The sequence below is a fragment of the Pelodiscus sinensis genome, chromosome 2 (assembly GCF_052426305.1).
Source record: "Pelodiscus sinensis isolate ZL-2025 chromosome 2, ASM5242630v1, whole genome shotgun sequence".
Classification (NCBI taxonomy): domain Eukaryota; kingdom Metazoa; phylum Chordata; order Testudines; family Trionychidae; genus Pelodiscus; species Pelodiscus sinensis.
Window position 1 is genome coordinate 84,345,554 of NC_143053.1, and position 22,882 is coordinate 84,368,435.

At 41.1% G+C, this 22,882-nt stretch overlaps 1 protein-coding gene across 1 annotated transcript; it reads right to left on the reverse strand.

The window, feature by feature from the left end:
* Positions 1–17,707: 17,707 nt before the first annotated feature.
* AKAIN1 (A-kinase anchor inhibitor 1) lies at positions 17,708–19,614 on the reverse strand. Its single transcript, XM_075919798.2, has one exon. It carries the CDS (start codon positions 19,400–19,402, stop codon positions 19,151–19,153), a length of 252 nt encoding a protein of 83 aa, XP_075775913.1. The 5' UTR covers positions 19,403–19,614; the 3' UTR covers positions 17,708–19,150.
* Positions 19,615–22,882: the final 3,268 nt, after the last annotated feature.

The following is a 22,882-nucleotide window of genomic DNA, read 5'->3' on the forward strand; positions in this document are numbered from 1 at the left end:
CTCAAACTTGCTTTAGCTGTTCTTTTTTTTTATCCCAGTAATTAAATAAAACTAGAATTTATTCTCCCTATTAACTATTTTAAACATGAAAAGATAGCCATCGCCAGACAATATTGATTTTCTGCATCTCTAGCAAGTCACATATTTCACAAAAAGTAAATTACTAATCCTGGAGACCCAAAAGCCTTAGGATTTTCAATTCTAGTGCAAATGTGTAACACTGAACAACTACCACAGGAAGACCCCAGCTGATATATCAGTGCTAACAAATGCTTAAAGTGTAACCACCATTGAGACCTTGCCAGCTTCTGGAGTGCCAGACTCAGCTTATATAAAGGACTAGAATTTTAATGGCTACCGGAGCCCTCTAATACTATTTCCCAGCATGCTTGGAGGCAGAAGTGCTGACAAGATGGACTAGAAACTCCTGCTGAGACCAACAGAGGCTTCTGCACTGGATAACCTGGGCTAATAATGAGCCAGGGTTGGTCATCTTTTCAGTGGAGACACTGACTTACTCAGAAAAAAAGAGACTTTAGTTTTAGTTTTTTGGTTTCCATTTTGGCTGTGTGTATTGTAACAGTTCAGGTGGACTGCCCCTGTATATTCCCTTGGTAGTTCAGCAAGGGTTCCCTCCCACTCTTGGTTTTCAACTTCTTAGCTGTTGCCTTTCTTGGGTGGAGACGTGTCTCTCTCCCTTCTGACCTGGATATTTCCAGGCAAGACAGTTCTCTGCCTTCACTGTGTCATTCCCGGTTCAGACAGGTTGTCCCTAGGACACATGCTTGCTTTCTCTTCAGACTTCAATAACTGTGTAATTCAGCAATGGGCAACCTAGGCTAGTGAACAGGCTGCACGAGTGGCCCTCCTTCATCTCAGTGGGCCACAACACTATCGCAACCAAGACAGTCTTCCAGGATAGGGTAGTTTTACTAACTGCGCTTGCATACTTCGAATTTGTGTGCCAGCTATACTGTGGCAGTTCTTTTATTGGCTGCAGAAGGAGCACACAGCTCTCTCAGTCAAAGCTGTGTGCAATCAGCATGCCCCTCCCTTCATGTGCCCTTGCTTTACGTGCATGTCACTTTAGTCATACCAGTAGGAAAAAAATGACATGGATGGAAACCTGCGTAATCTGACAATCCTGCTCATGGGCAATGGTAAAGAAAATATGCTGTGGCCCACAAATAGAACCTCAGTGGGCCGCATGTGGCCCTTAGGCTGCAGGTTGCCAACCACTGGTGTAATTGCTACAAATATAAGTTACCACAACTTTCCAGCAAGCCTACACATTACAGAGAAAACATATTAAAACAATACAAGAACCTACATGTATAATAATAATTTTACCAGAATTCATCCTAACTGTGGTTAAAACTCAAAGCAATCACACAAGTAACATGTTCAGTTTCTTTTTTATACAGTTCAGGGGTCTTTGAAGGGAAGTTTTCAGAAGTAAGTAGTTGCTATACAAAGATTCTCTGTCTCCAGGGTAGATTTTCAAATGATCCTATATATGTTTGTTAGTCTCAGCGGGGTACCTGGGTTAATCTAACTTTAAAAACAAAGAATGGTCCTGTGGCACCTTAGAGACTATCTAAAGGGTTGTTAACTTGAAAAAAAGAGAGTTATTTACAGATGAAAGCAAGCAAACACATACAAATGAGTTATCATCTGTGATTACTAAAGATGGAAGAAATGTGATCATCTGTCAATTCAAAATGTCTTTCCGGTGACCTTCAGGTAACCCGTGGGTATCTGTGTCTTCATTTGAGGTCATTGGCCATATGAAAGTTCAAACAACAAAGAGATGAAAAATCTTCACGTCAGCTATTTTTATTTTCCCCTTTCAGCATTCGACCCAATGGCAAAAGGCCATCTGCAAGTGTTTCTCCATGGGTGGCGCTGTCAATTTTTGTTTTATGATGGCCAGCTTAATTTTTGTTAGTCCTCTTGGTGGGTGGGAGAATTCCTGTACCTGGGTTCACAAGTTCAGAGAAAACATTTTCAAAGATATATAGCAAACGTTATCAATGTCATTATTAGAGAGACAAGGTAGGTGAGGTATTATCTTTTAATGGATCAACTTCTGTTAGTGAGGGTATGTCTACACTACCCCCCTAGTTCGAACTGGGGGAGGGTAATGTAGTCATACGGAGTTGCAAATGAAGCCCGGGATTTGAATTTCCCGGGCTTCATTTGCATAAAGCCGGCCGGCGCCATTTTTAAATGCCAGCTAGTTCGGACCCCGTGCCGCGCGGCTGCACGCGGCACGGACTAGCTGCACAGGGTCCGAACTAGCCGGCATTTAAAAATGGCGCCGTCCGGCTTTATGCAAATGAAGCCCGGGAAATTCAAATCCTGGGCTTCATTTGCAACTCCATATGACTACATTACCCCCCTTAGTTCGAACGAGGGGGGGCAGTGTAGACATACCCTAAGATACAAGTTTTTAAGTAACACAGAGCTTTTCCTCTGTGTATGTTCAATGCTTGTCTTTCTCAGCAACAGAAATTAGTCCAATTAAAAATATTACCTCACCCATCTTGTCTCTGCAATATCCTGGGGCCGGCACAATTACAATTACAGCTCACATTTCCTTATAGCATAGAATACAGATATTGCAAGTCAATTTAATGCCTGCAGCAACTTACAAGCATTTCATAAAATCTAAATACTAACTACATTCTTGGAAGACATATGTTGAACAAAAGTAATATACAGGTGTGCTGGTTTGGTTGCTTGCTATGAGTTTGTCAGGTTTTAGCTAAAACCTGAGGCCTTGTCCAGAGTTGGCACTTGGTTTCCAGCATCACAGACTCATAGCCTGTAAATAATTTAATTCCTTTTAATACAATAAAAGTGAAGATAGCATGTTTGTTTGTTTTTAATTGAAACAGTAGCTTTTGAGGAATCCACACCAATTGCCATTACTCCCTTCAGTTTGCCAGTGGATGTTAGATGTGTGTGGGACTTAAATGAGTCCTTTTAAGGGATCCTTTGAATCCCTGATTGCATCCCTGGTTGGGAGTGACTATATCATTTCTCTATAAGTCTGCATCTCCAGCTGCATGGTTTTGTCTGGACGGTGTACTGGGCTCCTGCTTGCCTCTCCAGTTATGATTTCTGCATGCCTCTCTAATCATTTGCTCTCTCCTCTATAAATCCATGCCAGGCCCTAACATTTAGACCCCAGGCATCCATTTGTATAGGAGGCCTTATTGCCCGAGATATATACCAAGAAAACATCTTGATAGTGAGCTGTGTTTGGTTTTGATCAGTCTCCCAAGGGTAATGGTTGAAACTCCACTGTTTTGTTTGGAATTTAAAATAGACTAAACAGTATACTATAGAGAAAGTGCTGCACTGAACACACTTGGACAGTCAGGGAGAGAGAGGTTCTGGACCATTTAGCCACTCATATCCATCCCTAGACTCTGTTATTTTCAATATATGAATTTCCTGGCAAAAAAATAATCAGTTTCATTGGCATATATTTTGCAATAAAATGTCATTATACCATAGCTAGACATTGACTAAAGACTGAGTGGCTGTAGTTGCAGCAGGAAATCTCTTTGTAATAATTTTATTCTATTTGTATTGAAGTTACAATATATTTCCTTATTAGGGACCACTGAAAAAATATTCTTTTAAAAATCAATTTATTTAAAAAGTTTCTGTTCTACTTTAGCACAAGAGTGCTGGAGTATCATATGAGTCAGTTGTGGATAAGGGTGCTAAGAAATTCTCAGCGTAGTCAAATGTCTAACCTTTCCAGTATAAATTGCTTGAAATGGGGGATTAAAACACTGATTTAAAATCTTAAAAGCACACAACATTCACTATTAATTTTAACCATGCCACATACATTTAGCAAGATACCCCCTTAGATTTAGCTGAGCTCATTTTGCATGGCTGAATACTTTTGCTGCCATGATACACTGTAGAAATTGTATTGTACGCAGGCAGCAGCTTTATCAGATCAAGGAGTAAAAGTTTTATTAGGTGAAATCTAGGTCCCACTTAAGTTAACGGGAATTTTGCCAGTGACTTCAGTGAAGCTCGAATTTAATTTGTTAACTTAGTCTGGATTTTGCATTAGTAAGAACTGGGCAAAGATTTTCTACATGTGGAAATAACTGAAATCTTATTCAAAATATTAATCTGCTTAATTACACCTTTTGGAATAAAAATGGACATAGTGTAGGTTTCATAAGGGAACTAGACTGGAGACAGTACTCAGCCACTTGCCTTGCCAACAGCGACATCAAATACCTCTAAATACACTTAAAACCTAAACGTGTCCTATTTCTAAACATCAGCTGGTGCCTGTGGCTTTTAGGTATGTCTAGATTGATACAGGCTACTGCATCATGGATGGCTAAGCAGATTATATTTTACAAAAGCACAGGTACAACTTGCTTCCAAAAAGAGACAATTTATTATAACCCATCCTCTTGATAGCAAGTGATAGCTACATAGAACTGTATTGTTTCTGGAAGGTATTTAGAAAGATGTATGTGAAATCAAAAGCTGCTTGGATGAGATTTTAGGGTCATTGTGGATGACAGATAGCAAGATTGTAGGCAGGATATTTATTTCTGAAGTGCACTTGTGACTCAAGGTTTGTATTAACAAAACAGACTCAGTTTTACAGTTCTCAAATAAATGTTTGCTTTTCTAAAACTAACAATGTCTAAACCTACTACAGCATCTAACTCAGATCAAATACATTCTGCCTCTCTGAATTCCCTATCAATTTCAATCAAAATTTGGTATTCTTCATATCTCCATAGGATAATGGTTTTCCTCTAGCCACAAACCAAGGAAAGCTTCCTTTTTTAAAAAGCCATACCAGCAGAAGCCCAGTCAACAAAACAGTACAACACTTACTTACAAAGAGAACATTCGATAAGACCTTTATGCCACAAGCTATTACAGATTGTGGAAACAGTTCTGACATTCTACCATGTACATGCATGATGGCAAATGATATCTGTTACTGAATCACATAAGGTGTCTCAAGATCATCTCATCTGAAGAAGTGGGTTTTGCCATGAAAGCTTGTGATAATTTTTTATATATATATACTAAGTTGTCATGGCATTTGTATGTCAGTATCATAGGGTGCGTGGAGGCTCAGTGGCCTATCTGGCATAGTGGGTAGCATGTCAGACTTCTGGTCCCTTGACTGTGTCAGGGCAGTAGAAGTGCCTGTTCTTATCCCTAACCAGAGAATCTTCAGCTTTTCAACCATATCTGGGCCTTAGCCTCTGTTTGTCAGGGGCTGGAAATGGATGACAGGAGAGGGAGCAGTTGATGATTCCCTGTTCTGTTCATTCCCTCTGGTGTATCTGGCATTGGCCACTGTTGGAAGACAAGACGCTGGGCTAGATAGACCTTTGGTCTGACCCAGTATGACCACTCATGAATATAGTTCTGAGATCATATTGATGATCGCTGTAGTTGCAAATAATTCTTACAGCATCAGTCCAGAGTTATCAATACGATGTCCATTTTGATGGTACCAGGATATCCTGGGATCTCAATCTAGTGACTTTAAGTTTTTCACATTGAGCATCCAAGCAGATATGAGATTAAAAGGATCAAGTCCCAAAGTTCTTTATATAGATTTTTCCATCAGCCTCTTGACCATTCAGGTTGAACAATAGGCAATCATGGAGACTATATGGATTAGCATAAGATGATGGCTGTCATTCACAGATGATTTGCTATAAAGAGAGATGAATACAGTATGGACAGGAATCATTTGATTACATTGTTTACCTCTAACAATATTCATGAAAACACACACAAAAACATGAACATTATCTACTGCAATATCCTCTAAGGTTGAATTGGGGTCATTTATCTGGCAGGATGCTTTACCTTTTCTTAACCTTGCAGCACAGCAACATGCTCACAAAAAAAAAATGATTATCCTTACACACCTTGGGCTTTAATAAAAATAATCAGACAATATAGAAAGAGCATCTTAGGCCTTATCTGTACTAAAAGGAAGATTGCTGCTGCCATGATCGATCTTCTGGAGTTTAATTTAGCCAGTCTAGTTAAGACTCACTAAATCAAAATCAGAGGGTTCTCCACCAGCATCCAGTACTCCTCCTTTTGCAAGGAGTAAGGGAAGCCAATGGAAGCATTTGCTCCCATGAGACTCCCTCTGAGGGGATGCTGCCAAGTTCAACTTAAAAATAAGCTGATTCCAGCTACGTATTCTATATAGCTGGAGTTGCATACCTTAAGCCGAGCTGCCAGGTTTAGTGTAGATCTAGCTTTAGTCTGATCCACAAACCACCTACTTCCTGCAAGCAAGGCATCACAGTCCTTCCTGAGTTCCTTTTATAGATATTCACCAGGTAGCTATGTTTGGACCTATGCTGTGAATCCATGTACTTTTAAGCGTCTTTGAATCTGGGTAGTTTCTATTTTTCTGATATGTTCTCTGTCTGGTGATGTTTCTAGGGAATAAGATGCTGCACTCCAGCTGCTCTGGGGTACAGGACCACCACTAATCCCCCAAGAAACTTACATCCCTCAAACACACCTTCCCTAGATTCCAGTGTCACAGGTAGTCTGGTTTTAAATCTTTCATGAGCAGTTGACACAAGTAATGCACAGACTTTGCAGAGAAACACACTTTACCCACAGACAATCACACAATATATGGATCTAGAAAAAATAATAAATACCTGTACTGAAGTCCCTCCATCAGAGTCCTCACTACTCATGAGACTTCTTTGGGTTTTTATGAGTGCTTTCAGGGGTTCCAAGTTTTCTCTCGTGGATTCCATTCTTCCTTCTCTTGCTTAGTCTTATTTTTTGTTGTCTGTTGTCCAGCCTCAGTGGTGAGCAACACAATGCAATAATCTACACATCATATGTTTTTCCTAATGAAATGAGACAGATCTTTGGAGGATGGAAGACTGATATGAGCCAATAGTGTCATTAGCTACAAACTGTAAGCTGCCAGTGACCTGGACTGGCAGAGACATCATGATCTCTTAAAAACTGTGTATTAACGTACATCTAACTGCAGAATTTTCCCAGGTCAGACAGGTCCAGGAGCAATATTCAACCAAGCTTAAGTATTCATATGCACTCCCTGTCATCTTTATCTAGGATCCATATTCTGAGCCTTTAAACATGTTTCCTGGGTGCACCGTGTACTCTTTACTACACAAAGCAAATATACCTCTGGCATTCCAATCTTCTGTCAGGTGGACATGCAAAGCAAGTTTTCCTGTGGACACAAATGATTGTTAACTTGTTAAAGAGTAAAGTGAAGATTAACCAAACCCTTACCAGATCAATATAGCTAAAGTTGCTGGCCAGACAACGAGGGGCATGGTCTTGGAGTGATACCCTTGCTTCACTGGTGTGACATCAGTGAGACCAGAATTACCCTCCTAACAGGTTCTGAAATTACTGCAGAGCTGCAATCTCCCCATAGTTTGATCCGTGACCCTCACTGTGTTAAGATCCAAGTGTACGATAATTGCAACACTGTTAATGTTCATGCTGATGTTGGGGAATTGGAAGACAAGGGAACTTTATATGGAGGATAATCTGGAAAGTAACCACAATAAGTGTGGAGCTAACTCTGAGGTTTCCCTGGGAAAGCTGGCTCAGCAGAACTTTTTGTACCCAAGCTCCTGTAAGATCCAGGACCAAAGCACAGGCAAGTCCCTTTCTGTGCTAGATTGGCTTTAGCTGATATCATCACTAGAGCTATGAAGGAATGAAGCAGTTGATTTATTACATTATATAGCCTACTCAACCCTTTGCTATGGGTTCTTTATTAGGTAATTACACTGTGAAGGGCACTTTCAGCAGTGTGTTCCTTCCACCTCATCAGGTAGTGATGAGAGATGGTGATTATATTGCACAATTCACTGGCAGGCAGCAATGTGCAAGCAGACAGGAATCTTGTTTATATGCTCACACATACTTGCTAATGCAGGTAGCCTTACTGATTTCACCTGGGGCAGTTTGGTCTGGAAGGATGTAGTCTCTCGGATAGTTTGCCCCAGGCCCTTTAGAGCTCTAAAGGCCCAAATCAACCCTTTACATTCTACCAGCTACTTCATGGGTGGTTAGCACAGGTCCAAAAGCCCAGGTGTCATGTGCTCCCAGCAAGATGTTTCTTATAGCAAGCAAACCTCTTAATTCTGCAACTGCTTCATTTTCAGAAAGCCCATTGAGAACCCCACAGTGGTATTATCCAGGGTGACAAAAACACTTATAACAGTTGCATAGTCCATGTCCAAAAGAAGCCGATGCAAACTTCTGGCTGCCTAGAAACAGAAAATAATAGATGTTGTCAGAGCTGCTACATGCACTTCCAGCAACTGGGAGTCCACCTAGACTCCTAAGTTTTACACCTTCCCACACCATATATAGAGCAAACCTCATCAATGGAAGATTGTAAAGTTTTCTGCCAACCCCTTTCAGCTTTTTCTGCAAACCAACATGCCTCACCCCAGTCTTCTCTCTATTTCAGTGGTCACCAACCAGTAGATCAGAATCTACTGGTAGATCTTGGAGCCTCTGACAGGTGATCCTGACTGGTTTGGCCAAGAGGCTATCAAGTGCCTTTCCCTGCACTGCTGAGCAGCTCCTGCCCTCTGCCTTGGAGCTGTCCCCTCAGGAGCCTCCTGCTTCCTGGGCAGGGGAGGCAGAGGAGGGTGCCAATGTCAGGGTGCCCCCCACCCTCTGTATCACATCTCCACAGAGCAGAGAGGGGACACAACAGGACTTGGGATGGAGGGAGTTTGCTGGCTGCTTTTGGGAGTGATGCAGGGCCAGAGCTGGGGTGAGCCTGCCCTAGCCCCACTGCATCACCACTCAGGAGCCACCTGAGGTCAGCAGGTTCCAGATGGAACCCACACCCTGAAACCCTATCCCAGCCATGAACCCCCTCCTGCACCTCAAGCCCCTTCCCCATCCCTGAGCACCCCTGCATTCAAACACACTCTTAGAGCCTGCTCCTAGAACCCCCTCCAGCACCCCAACTGCCTGTCCCAAGCTCAGCTCAGAGCCTCTCATACTCTAGATCCCTTAATCCAAGACCAGAGTCTGCACCTCAGCCCCAGCCTGGTGAAAGTGAGGGAGGATGGAGTGTGCAGGTACGGAGGACCTCAGAGAAGAGGCACAAAGAAGGCAGGGCAAGGATATTTGGGTGTGAGGTAGATCTTCGATTGCACTTAAATTCAAAAAGTGATCTTGTGCTTAAAAAGGTTGGAGACCCCCCCCCACTCTGTTGAATCTCAGCCAGCTAGCTTCATCCATGCCCTGATCTCATAGAGCAGGAGTCAGCTACCTATGGCTTGTGAGATCTAAAGATGGATTTTTCACTAGTTGTGTGCCTAGGGGCAGGGCACAAACCATTGTACTTTTGCCCATCTCCTCAACAGTAGCACTGCCTTTTTAAATTAATGGTGATTGCTTATCTCCTAGAACTGGAAGGCACCTTGAAAGGTCATTGAATCCAGTTCCCTGCCTCCACAGCAGGACCAAGTACCATCCCTGACAAATTTTTGCCCCAATTCCCTAAATGGCCTCTGCAAGGATTGAACTCACAACCCTGGGTTTACCAGGCCAATGCTCAAACCACTGAGCTATTCCTCCCCCCAGGTGAGGTGGTGCTGGTAGTACACTTATAGGAAGAGGAAGACAGAGGCAGTGGGACACTAGGACCATGTGGCAGGTGGCTGCTGGTGTTTTCTAGAGAGCTCCTCCAGGTCAGGCCTGCAGTCGGGCATGGAGGGGAGTTGGTGCAGAACCAGGCTCTGGGAACCCTGCCCCCCTTCTCTCCCTTCTTTTCCTCCAGTTGTATCCTTTCCTCCAGTTCTTTTGATGTGGTCACCACTGTGCTGGCTCTGTGCACTAGTGCCTAGGGCAGTGCTATAAGTCAGTGGGACCCACATGAGGGGATAAATAGACACCCAGGAGCCACCGGCCACAGAAAAACAGGACTGAGAGAGCTGCTCATTGCCCCGCCAGGGAAATAAACCCTGCTTGGACGGCCAGAATGGGAGGGAAGTTAGGGCTCTAGAGCAGGGAGGGAAGCCTGGGTTCTACCCCAGTCCGGCCTGATTACACCGGACGCCCGCTGCCTGCCAGCCTTCAGTATGTGAGGGGCCCCGGGAAGGCAGAGTGCATGCGCACACACGCGTGTGTGAGTAACAAAATCATTTTACCAATCACTGTTTCCACTCACATTTTTCAATGACTTCTCTTATACACAGTCATTGTGTGACTATTTTGAACTCCTTTATTTAAAAAAATTGCAGTCCACATTTACAAAAAAAGTATTCCACCCTTCTACCCCCAGAAATTCCTGCACATGGGCTTGTCTTGAATAAAAATGTCTTGCAAGTCAATGAGCCCACTGTTAAATAAATATTTATGCTATTGTTAATCATGTCAATCATCAAAAATATTACCTTGTATTTTTTCAGTCATGCAAATGGGCATTATTATATGGCTCTTTGTTGACCACTTGTTCTGAATTTTGATGCAGTTTGGCTCTTTGGTTTGAAAAGGTTGCCAATCCCTGTCCTAAAGCATGGAGAACCTATATGCACTAGGTAGAAAAGGAGAATACATGTGGAAGACCCTCTTCACTCAGACTTTTGCTACTTTGAATGAGGTGCACCAATTATTCTTTTTAATTCCCTGATCCTTATGGAAGCAACAGCACAATTTGGACCTAGAACTATTAAGGAATGACAATTCTAGAATGCTCTGTTTCATTTTATTTTCATAATCCTTGTGCCTCCAAAAATAAAAATTATGGACATTTTTTAGAAAAATACATTAATGTTAATCGGACAATCGTTTTCAAAGATCTCCTCTATGAATAAAAGCTTGACTTGGTCCTGAAATTTAAAATTATGTTTAAGGAAGTATTGAACTAGAGCCTACACTCCTTTTTCTCTCAAAAACCTATTGGCTTTGAGGAGAGTTTTGCCTGAATATCAGGTCCAAGAATCAACCTATAGCATTTATATTTCCTGTTGACTCTAGAGTTTTTAATGTTATCAGGACTTCTAAGTGATGCCATTATACTGCTTGATGCCATTTGGCTTTCTGTGGCCTATTGCCAAAGGCATTTTTTTCTTTTGTTTTTTCAATCTTCCTTATTTCTTAGACTGCCTCTTCCCAAGGGTCTGTACTGTTCCCCCTACCCTCAGTTACAAGCAATTTCTCCTCGCTGGAGAAGTGAATGATTCCTCGAGGAAAAATTTTATTGATTATGACATACTTGCTTTACCCTGAGGATATTAGAATGGAAATGTTTTTTGCAAAAGTGGTAGAGGTAACAAGGTCATTCAATAAAAAAAATTCCATGTATTTCAGAAAACTGTGATGCAGCAGAAGCTATATTTTTATGTTTGCCTCTTGAAATACTTACAGATATGAAAATTAGACATTAATTTACAGCCTACCATTCTTGATTTCACCTTAAATCACTGTGGCTATGTCTAGACTGCAGGCTTCTTTCGAAAGAGGCTCTTTCGAAAGCATCTTTCGAAAGAGCCTCTTTCGAAAGAGAGCGTCTAGACTGCACGGAGAAATTTCGAAAAAGCGGCTTGCTTTTTCGAAAGAAAGCATCCAGTGAGTCTGGATGCTCTCTTTTGAAGAAGCCCTATTTACATTGAAGAACGCCTTCTTTCGAAAGAGGAACTTTCGAAAGAAGGCGTTCTTCCTCGTGAAATGAGGTTTACCGCCATCGAAAGAAAAGCCGCGTTCTTTTGAATTAATTTCGAAAGAACGCGGCTTGAGTCTGGACGCAGGGGAAGTTTTTTCGAAAAAAGGCTACTTTTTTCGAAAAAACCCCTGAGTCTGGACACAGCCTGTGTTTGCTAGTGGAATAGGCCCATAGATATGAGTTGAATATATCCAAATTGAACTTAAAAAACCCACCTGATTTTTTAAATAGAAGGTTTTTTATTACTATTTTATCGGGTAGTCTAGGAACACTGAACAATACTACATAAGATACTTTAGCTCACTCAGCTTTGGTGCTAGAACCCTCACCACATAATCACCTATCCACATAATCACCATACAGGGAAAAACCAGGAGTCTGAGAGAGAGAGTGTCAGACTGTCTTGCATATGGGAATAGCATTTCAGAGTGAAAGCCCCTCACCTAACAAAATCCCACAAGTGCCACCCCAGTCTCATTTCTTAAATCTAGTGAGTGTTAATTCAATTACATCAAGTGATCTTAACTGCTGTGGTGACAACTGGAAAAAAGAGTCTGTTTCTCAGGCTCACATACTATAAGGCTATATCCTCCAAGTGCATATGTCATGGCAGATCCCCTTACACTCAATTCCCTTCTGCTTCTTCCAGTAATTCATTCATAAACTGAAGTATTGTGTTATTTCCCATGCTGGGGAGAGCTAGTTTATTAAGTTCTTACAGAATATCCTTTACCCCTTCAGCCACAAATCTTTTATTTTTGTGCTCCTATTCACCTTTGATGCATGTTTTCATGTCCCAGCTGCCCCCCTTTACCCACCAACCAAGACACTCTGCTAGTCTCTTTCTACCCCCTGGATTTTCTGGGAAGTCTTTTCACTAGGTCCCCTCAAGACCCTAAGCTCTGAAACATTTTCTCCTTGATTCTAGGCTGTTACACCATTCAGGGAGGTCTCCCCACTGCAGTCTCACTCCAGTGAGCCTCCCTTGGTCCCCAGATTCACAAACTACTTCCCCTAGTTCTGGGATTATACTGCAATCCTGTGGTGGCATCATTAATCCACTAGCATCCAGGTTCTGGTTCCCTCACTAGGCTCCTCTTTCATGACCCTTCAGCTTTTATCCTCCAAACCAAATGCCTAGGAATCAACTAACACTTTATTTTCCCCTAGAGCTACTACAGAAGCCTATCTGCTTCTTACAACTTTTCTAGCTCACCTGGACTCTTTCTGGCTTTTATGAGAACCAGCTGCCCTTCATGTTGGCATCACAGCATAGATTCATTCTAACCTGTGATAAATCAATCTCCCTTTTAAGCACTCATCACCACATGACAGGGGCTTTTTAGGTTAATGTTCACACCAAATTTGAAAATCTCTCTTTCAGTATGCAAGCAGGATATGTTCTCATAATATGTCTATAATGGCAAAATAAATGCAGAATTGGAAGATCCTAAAATATGTAGTGTATTCTGAGAGAATACCTGCTAAAGATAGTTGAAAAATGCTTTCTTAGTTATTGCTGTGGCTAGTCTTGAATTAACACCTGAATAATCAGGGGGAAGGAAAGGGGAGAATCCCCACAACATCATAACATACCCTATAATTCTACTAAAGCACTAGTCAGTAAAATAAGCAAAAATAAGATTTAAGAAATACTAATTCACTTAACCGACCTCTTCTGAAGAAGTAGATTTGGCCATGAAAGCTCATGCCATATATTTTTGTTAGTCTCTAAGGTGCACAGAACTACTTGTTGTTTTTAAAGTTACAGACTAATACAGCTACCCCTCTAAGACTAATTCACTTACAACTAAGTGAATACGGTCCCTACACAATCCCCTCTAAATAAATCACAGGATGAAATATAAGCAGGATCTAGGAGAATAACAGTCTTCCATTTAAAAAAAAATTAATGAGAGTACTAGGAATAATACCTCTGCCTTTGGTAAGCCTACACTGCTCTGGGGAAGAATACATTACCGTAAACTCACTTCTTAATCCACTAAGTACATCATCCTACAAGCTGTTGTGTGCAGGTAGACCCCCTGGCAGTCTTGTAGGGTCCCCTTGTAATCAGTGAGGCTGTGCAAAGGCTCAGAGCTTTGCCCTCATGGAGTCTATTACTGAATCAGTGATCCAAGTAGGTAACCAATGGAATGTGTTCTCTTCCATATCCTTTCAAGTAGCTATTTCATCCTCAATGATTCCAATCCAACTATGTCAGTCTCCTTAAAAAAATATTTTGCATTCATACCACACTCATAACTGTAATATATCAGCATCTTCCAGTAATGCACTAATCAATGTGGCTCGCAGCTGTTTTCTGTTGCTTGTTCCTTCATCTACTCCTGCCCCTCTACACCCTCCCCCGCCCCTGCAGAAGCATGTACAGTAAAGTGCCTTGTTTGAGTAGGGGGTTTTGTTGTTGTTTTTTAAATAGTTATACCTGTTGCTACGTACTTATGTAAGACAAGGTCAAAGAAATGCACCTTGTACTGGGAGTCAAAAACAGTGACATCTGTGCTGGTCATTTTGTGAATGAATTCATACCATAGGCTTGGACCAGCCTTGGAGAAAGTTTTCTCTCCTGCACAGACAAGCTTTATTTGTATTGTATTTGGGTTGAATGAAACACTCATCTTCCTCTCATCATCTGCTATTTGTGCACTATGAGAGATTATCTAGTGAACCCGAAGTTTGTTTTCCTTCTGTTAATATATATCTAGCAACTTAATAGCATTTGTATTTCATATCACATACAAAAAAGACAATTATATATTTCACTTAAGTTCCATCAGTAAAAGGTTCTCTTAACTGATGTGTATGTTTATTATTATTGGCAATTTCCATTTTCAGATGCTGTAATGATTGTGGAAATTCAGTTAGACAAAATGATTAACAGTAACTCTAATTAAAATGTGGCATGTACTTTTTGTGATAATGCCAGGAGATATACAAGATGTTCAAACTCTAGCAACAATATTAAGTTGTCATAAATAAAATTCATATGCACTAAAATGAAAACAAGCATGTTTCCAAATTATAAATGAAAAGTATGGACATACATTACCCAGGAAATTAAACACAATATTTTATTTCTATTTCCCGCAAAATCTATAGAGGAAATGTTTGATCACAAATATTATGTGTTGCTGTTACCTAAAAATAAATTATAGAATCTAATCTAACAAGAAAGGTATCAATAAGCATGGCTGGGGATAATCACAGAAGTAGCCAACCTAACTTAGCATTTTTGGGTTTTGCTGAAATTATTCTATATCACACTTTAAATATTTTGATTGTATCAAACTGTTAAAATATGAGTGTTTGGGTTGGACACTGCATTCATCCTACCCCCATGATTTCTTATTTGTACACCGAAAACATGTCTAGTGAATATTGCTTTTCTTCTGATATTAATATACACCCACCCATTAGAGATGTGTACCACCTGAAATTTTTAGTATTGGTAAACACACCTCCATTTTATCTGTAATAATTTCTAGTCAGTTATTTTTCTCCAGAAATATAATCTTCCTACCAAATACTAAGAAGCAGATAATGAATATGCATCATGATAGGACAAATTCTTCTGTGAGCTACACACTGCTACTCAGTTACACACAGAGCAGATCATAGCTACATATTCTGAATGCAACCCATGTAAAGGAACTTCAATTGTCAACAGAAGAGATAAGTGTACAGTCACAGATATATACAATGGATATGAGACCCATCCTGAACTTCTAAGAGAAATTATACTATTTAGATAACTATCATTTTCAAGAATCTTCCTCCATGATCCATCTGTAGTTTTAATCTAATGTGACTGAAAGTTTCAGTCTGAAAAATAAGCAGATTGGACAAAGAATAAAATATTTTCCCTGTTTCTGAGAACTCAGACTTCTGTCATGACCATGCAATTGGTGGACATGAATTACCTGTCGAAAAGAGTGTTAAAAAATGACTAAGACACTGAACATAACAAAACGTGTTCTAGAATTCTGAGAGGCCATATTGCCAGTAAGCTAAGGAGGAACGTGATGCACAATGCACTTTAGTTTTGAGAACTAGTGGTTCAAAGAGGTTTTGAAACTGCACTAAAGGGTTTTGCATATATGAGAGTCAAGATTGTTGACAAAAGACAGTTTAGAAGCAACTTTGAGAAGGAAAAGTATAAGCTGGGCTGTTTTTTGTGAATTGAAAGAATATCCTCACAAGGACAATAGGCATCTCCTTTCCTTTGTACTCCAAGGCCAGGTCTACACTGGACCTGGAAGGTCAGCTTAAGGTACGCAACCCCAGCAAAATAAAATCCATAGCTGGAGTCAGCTTACCTTAAGCTAAGCCATGGCAGCATTCACACTGCAGGAGGCTGACGGGAGCAAGCGCTCCTGCCAGCTTCTCTTATTCCTCACAAAAGGAGTAGTGTCAGATGCCAGCAACCTTCACAGTGTCCAACTCAGGGTTGCCAACCCACAGAAATTTCATTTGCGGACAAAATGGGGGAAATTTACAGACGGACAAACTTTTTAAGGACATAATTTTTATACTATATTAGGACGACATAAATGGCCAAAAGTGAAAAGTAATCATTGTAATTCATACATCACAAGAACAATATGCTATTTAACTCACTTTCATTTAGTTAGTCATGGTCCTAGAAGTTTTCCATTTTGTGATCATACATCTGAACACGGCTGTTGTTAACCATAGCTGAAGTAATTGTCCCAGATCCATTTCTGACAGTTATTAATCCTTCAAGCATAGGAGTAGAGAGTTTATTTCTTATATTTGTTTTGGTGCACAATCCATTCTTCTAATTGATTTTGACATTGCAAATTTTAACAGTAAACAATATTAAATTACATAAATTGCCAATGTGCTGACGCTAACTCGGCGGGATAATGTAGATAATAACATCACGTGAATCACCTCAACCATTGAGCTAAATAAACAACTAAAACATCCAATTTCCGCTGCTCCGCAGTAAAATGACTGAAGCAGCACAGAAGAAATTTAATTGCTATAGAATAATTGCTGTTTTTTGAAATTTTTTTGCAAACTTTACGGACATGTTCAATTTCAGCTAATTTTTTACGGACTGTCTGTAAATTTACTGACGGTTGGCAACCCTTGTCAATTTTCTGGTAAGTAAAGACATGCCCCAGCTAAATACTTCAGTGGCTGGAAAGCATTCTCAGCCTCCAGACATGGAGTCACTCCAATCTAGCATCATATTCTAAATTGTCCTTTCCTGCCTGGCACATTCAGAATGGACCTTACTCTTGATCTACATTTTTTAGACTTCCAGAGAAATTAATGATATAATGGCTGCTTAGAGAGAAACCATCTTTCAGCTCACCGGTGATGCCTTCCCTCAGCCATATGTCATATGATCAAAAACAACAACAACAACACTGCCACCACCACAACAGTTTCTTCCTTCTGTTGGAGTATGTCTACACTAGCCCCCCAGTTCGAACTAGGGAGGCTAATATAGGCATTCGAAGTTGCAAATGAAACCCGGGATTTAAATATCCCGGGATTTATTTGCATCTTCCCGTCCGGGCACCATTTTTAAATCCCCCGAATCCAAACTAACTGTCTGCGGCTACATGCGGCGGTCAAAAGTTAACTCGAACTAAGTCCTTAAGCAAAATGAAGCAGCGATTTAAATAATTGCCGCTTCATTTACATCAAAATGGCTGCCGTGCTGTGCCGATCAGCTGTTTGTCAGCACAGCACGGTAGTCTGGACGCTCGGTGGTCAACATCAAAAGCCTTTGTTGACTGCCCTGGTAAACCACATCCCACGAGGCATAACGCGGTGGTTGACAAAGGCTTTTGATGTCAACTGCCGAGCGTCCAGACTACCGTGCTGTGCCGACAAACAGCTGATCGGCACAGCGCGGCAGCCATTTTGATGTAAATGAAGCGGCGATTATTTAAATCGCTGCTTCATTTTGCTATGTCTACAACCTTCATCTACATGGCTCCATCGACGGAGTCATGTAGTGTAGACATACCCCAACAGCTGAACATAAAGTGAAAAAGTCACCTTCAGTTAATTTGGGTTTCGTGTATACTTAATGCACTTCTGTACCAATTTAGTATTAGCATTTAAGGGCATTTTTAAGTGTTACCACTTTAGTACATATATATAATGTCAATCTATATTAAGACTGCAAATAGTTGAAGTCATTTTAAACCCAGCAATTCGGAAACAAATGTCTACTATCACAAAATTAATTCATAGTGTATTTTCAATCTTGTAAATTTTCATACATTCAAAAGCTTTTACATATGTTACCTATTATAATTCTATTAGTAGGTATAAATCTAAGCACATATGACTTTGCAAAACCAGAGGAAGAATTAGGTAGCTGTATTATTATTGACAAAATTAAAGGACGCTTTGAGGCTCACAAATTATTTTTGTGCAGAAGATTAGAAATGTACCAGCCATTTAGATCATCTTCAGCATACGTAAAAGCAGTGAACTATATGTTTATGGATAATATACTTTGTAAAGAGATTGTAAAAGACTGAAAGAGGTTTGTGTATGAAACTTTCCAAATCCATTTTTACAGCTGATATTTTGTACAGCACAATATTTATCAAAATAAAACACAAATTCACATATCAAGGTAACCTGAAAGCAGATCTCCTAGGGTATGTCTACACTACCCTCCTAGTTTGAACTAGGAGGGTAATGTAGGCATACCGCACTTGCAAATGAAGCCCGGGATTTGAATTTCCTGGGCTTCATTTGCATAAGCGGGGCGCCGCCATTTTTAAAACCCCGCTCGTTCGAACCCCGTGCAGCGCGGCTACACGGGGCACGAACTAGATAGTTCGAACTAGGCTTCCTTGTGGAATGAGGAGTAACGGTAGTTCGAACTAGGAAGCCTAGTTCAAACTACCTAGTTCGTGCCCCATGCATTAAGTATTTTGATAAATATTGTGCTGTACTAGTGGGGTAGTGTAGACATACCCCTACATTCTACAGTATACTCTTTAGTTGATGTAGACAACCCCTAATAAAATCTGTTACTTGTGGAGATATCTGCCATTTAAATAGACACAGATGGTACACATGAGATTGATACAGAAATGCACTAACAATTAGCTTTTGCATATAAAACCATACCTTAAGAGATTGTGCTTAAAACTATTGTATAGCTACAGTATTTTTATGTTATTATGATTAAGAGGCACTGCATAAATATGAAGTTAATCACCTAATGCACTTAATAATTCTTAGTTGAGGCCTATTGCAGCTTTACTCTATGTCTAGGTGCTGATTATACTTTGGTTTGCTTTACAGTAGTAACATTGCACTGGGGGCAACACAAACTAAGAGGAAAGCTGGACATATTGCCAACTGGAGGACCAATGCAAATAGTTCACGCTTTCACTTTTTTTCATGCTTCTTGGTTAATTCCCCTCTTTCTAACTGCAGGCTCACACTGCTGTTTACTCTCTTCTCCTTTTGTTGAGTCTCCTGAGAGACTTGCTGAACAGCCTGCAGAATGGCAGTTTGCACAATCTGTTTGCTGGCATTCTGCAATGCAAGTTCTTCTTGGTCATTTCCAGATTTCTCACCTACAAAAGAAAAAAGAGTTTGGGGAAAAGAATTTAAGTATTTTTTCCATTTAAAATACATTAAATGTACCAGAGAAAAGTTCCATTAGCACATTGGTCTTAAAGGCACCTGAAGAATACTAAGCTCCTTGGACTGGAGGATAGATAGCTGAGATTGCTGAAGGTAAACTCAGAGGAAACTCATAGAAAGGGCCGAGGATTTCAAATTAAGATGTGTTCTAATATGGATCCTTGCCTCCAAAGATTGTAGCTCATAACTAGAAGGATGAGCCATGTAAGTTGTCCTTGTTGAGTGTTTTCCTATTGTAAAGTGGGACCTCTTGAATTGCCAAGGAACATGATCTGTCCTACTTATCTAGCCACTCACAAGCCATGCAGTGAAGTGAAGGCTATTGAGGCCCAGATGCAGTTTATGACCATACTGCAGTAGCAGGCACTGGCTCCAGGGAGAGGGTCACGGTGCCCGTCTCCTCCTCCTCCTCTGCCTGGCCCTGGTCCTCCTGCATCTCCTCCGCCGAGACCTCTGGCCGAGTGATGATGGGGGTCTCCAAGCTGGAGTCCATGAGGATGGGTGGGAAAGACATTTCCCCACCCCTCAGGAACTGGTGCAGCTCATCGAAGTAGGGGCAGGTGTGGGGCCCTGCCCCTGAGCTCAAGCTGTGCTCTCTGGCCCTGACATATCCCTGGCGGTGCTCCTTAACCTTACTCCAGACCTGTTCCAAGGTCCGGGGAGGGTGTTCGCGCTCCGCCAGGGACTCGGCCATCCAGCCATAAATGTCCACATTGAGGTGCTTGGCCCAGAGATCTTGCAAGGTCTCCTCCTCACTCCACAGCTTAAGGAGGGACAGGATCTCTGGTCCAGACCAGGAGGGTGCCGCCTCTTGGTCCCCCTTGGTGGGTCCTGGGTTCCCCCCGGAATGCTCCCTGCAAGAGCCAGGAGGATTGCAGGGGGCTTGAGGCTGAGCCATGAGCGGCAAGGCCTGTGGCAGGGAGAGCCACACAGTGAGTTGCTGCTCTGAGGCCAGCTTCCTGCCACAAGGCTTGTCCAGGGTGCCTGAAGCTTTAAGAGGGGCCAGGTGACAGGAACTATACTTTGTATGGAGTGGCTACCAGGCCACCTGTGCTATTTCCTGGAGGCCTCTTTTTTCGAAAAAAAATCCCTCCGCACCATCCACCACACCTTTTTCCAAAAGAGCTCTTTCGGAAAAGGCGTTCTTCCTTGTAGAAAGTGGATTTCTACAACACTGGAAAAATCCCTCTCTTCTTTTGATTTACTTTAGAAACAACACGATTGCAATGTGGACATTCTGCCAGTTTTGTCAGAAAAATGGCCATTTTTTCGACAAAACTCTGAAGTGTAGACACACCCTAAGAATAAAAGGGAATTTGTGAGCTCCATTTCTTTGTAAGGTCAGATATTGTTCACAGTTAGCAAGGACATTTTGAAATGTAGCAATTAATGCGATTTTATGTTTTTATCATTATACTTTAAGCTAGATTTGGGCCAAAAAATAAAATAGGAATTACACTTTAAAAGAATTTAGAATGTAAAATAATTAGTGTCTGATCTGACAAAATTTTGTCCCATATTAAAAAAGCTAACTCAAACTTCTAGAAAGCCAGATTTTAGGTGGAAACACTGACATAATGGAACCACTTACATTCTTGGCACTATCTGTTCCCTTACATTCAGTTTCTTCCATTTCCAACATTTGAAACAGTGTTTTCTGGATGCAATTCAATGTTTTTTAACAATAAAGAACACAATATCTTTATATTATCTAAGAACTAATGAACTCCTTGCTATCACAGAGTCAATTTATTCCCTTGAAGTTGTGAGGCAGTTAGAGATGTGCCAACTTCAGCTGTTGTCTTAAAGGTGATATTTTAATCAAGGATGGATAAAAAGAAGATAGAATACAGAACTAAATGTATTAAAATAGAGATTATGTAGTTTCATGTAAACTTCTAGAAGCTTGAGATGTGTCCAAAAAAAACCTCTCTTCATCGACTAAAACAGTTTTATAGCTAATAAAACATACTGTACTATGCCTGATGCTGTTGAATGTCATTTCTCCCTCCAAACCCTCCCACCTTTAGAGGTACTTTCATGTTTTATTTCACATGTTTTTTCTGATTTTCTGCATTTAGATTATACTGTATAAATCTGAACTTGAATATTTCTGAACATGATGCATCAGGGATTTTATGCACAATAACACCAGAAGTTCACAGACATTTTTCACACTGTGAATAGCTACACGTGAATGCATTTTCTACCTGTGAAGTTTGTTCTCCTAATGCCCATTAAAAATTGACAAACAATTAAGTGTGATATGTTTCCCAAATCGATTAAAATATGACTTATTTTTCCCTATGATGATAGAATTTTTGCACAAGTCTGGACTGCAGCATGCATAATGTAACATGATTAATTTGTTGTTTGGTGTTTTGAAAGCATCCAGCAAATCACTGAGTTATTGTGCTGACATAACATACTGAATCAGCCTATGAAGTTTGGAAATGTGTAACAGTAAGAAATTTATTAAAACCCTTACAATATTGCTGTGTGAGTATTTGCATGACTGTTTGGCCTATTTTATACCAAGAAAATCCTGTCCCAGCCACAAGTGAGGGGATTCCATTCCCAAAGTGGTGCTCCGAAGGGCTTGGTTTATGGCACAGGTAGGGTGCTTTGACAACAGGAAAAGGCTGTAGAGTTTTGTTTTGCAGCAGGCCCACTTCCAGAAAACTCTAACTGTAATGAATGTTTCAGCAGACTGACTGTAGTAAGGGTAGGAAGGCATGATTTGGTACCCATACATTTTAGTCTAGGTTCTTATACTGGCACCCATCATCAGAGGGCACCAACAGACTTGCTGGGCCCCTGTGCAATGTGGGGGGCCAGCTCTGTGCTCCCAGAAAGGGCGGGGTCTTGGGCAGAAGGGGCAGGGTTGGGACAAACAGCTCTCAATGCCAACTGGAGCACACTATGCTGCACTCCCCCGTCCCCTAGCATACCTCAGAGCTACCTGGAGAGCACCACACTGCACTCCAGCTGCAATTTAAAGGGCCCCAGACCCCACTCGCTGCTGCTACAGTAGTGGTAGCAGCAGCTGGGAACCTTGGGCCCTTTTGAATCACCAGGGCTCCCTTCGCCCCCGCCAGCAGGCCTACCCATCATTACGGTTCCTCTAACCGCATAACAGAAATTTCTAAGTTACCTGACTCAAGTAAAAAACAAACAAAAAAGCAGTTCTTTTGGAGCAAGGGATAGTTATATTACTAATACCTAGCGTTCCTTTAACTAGTTGTTCAATTCTTCATACTGCATTTAATTTAACTTTTACTCCAGTGGACAGAATACATGGGAAATTGTTTGCAGATTGAATAGTTTTGCACACATACCCCCAAAATAATTTGAGAGGTTCAAAAAACCTCAAACCCTAAGAGCAGATCTACACTGCAGCTAGGACCATGCTCCCCAGCTTACGCAGATAGACATATGCTAGCTCTCTTTGAATATCGTGGCACAGGCAGT

What these genes read in the sequence shown, in the direction of transcription:
- AKAIN1 (XM_075919798.2), bottom strand. Translation starts at nt 19,402, where the DNA reads ATGTATTTTAAATGGAAAAAATACTTAAATTCTTTTCCCCAAACTCTT.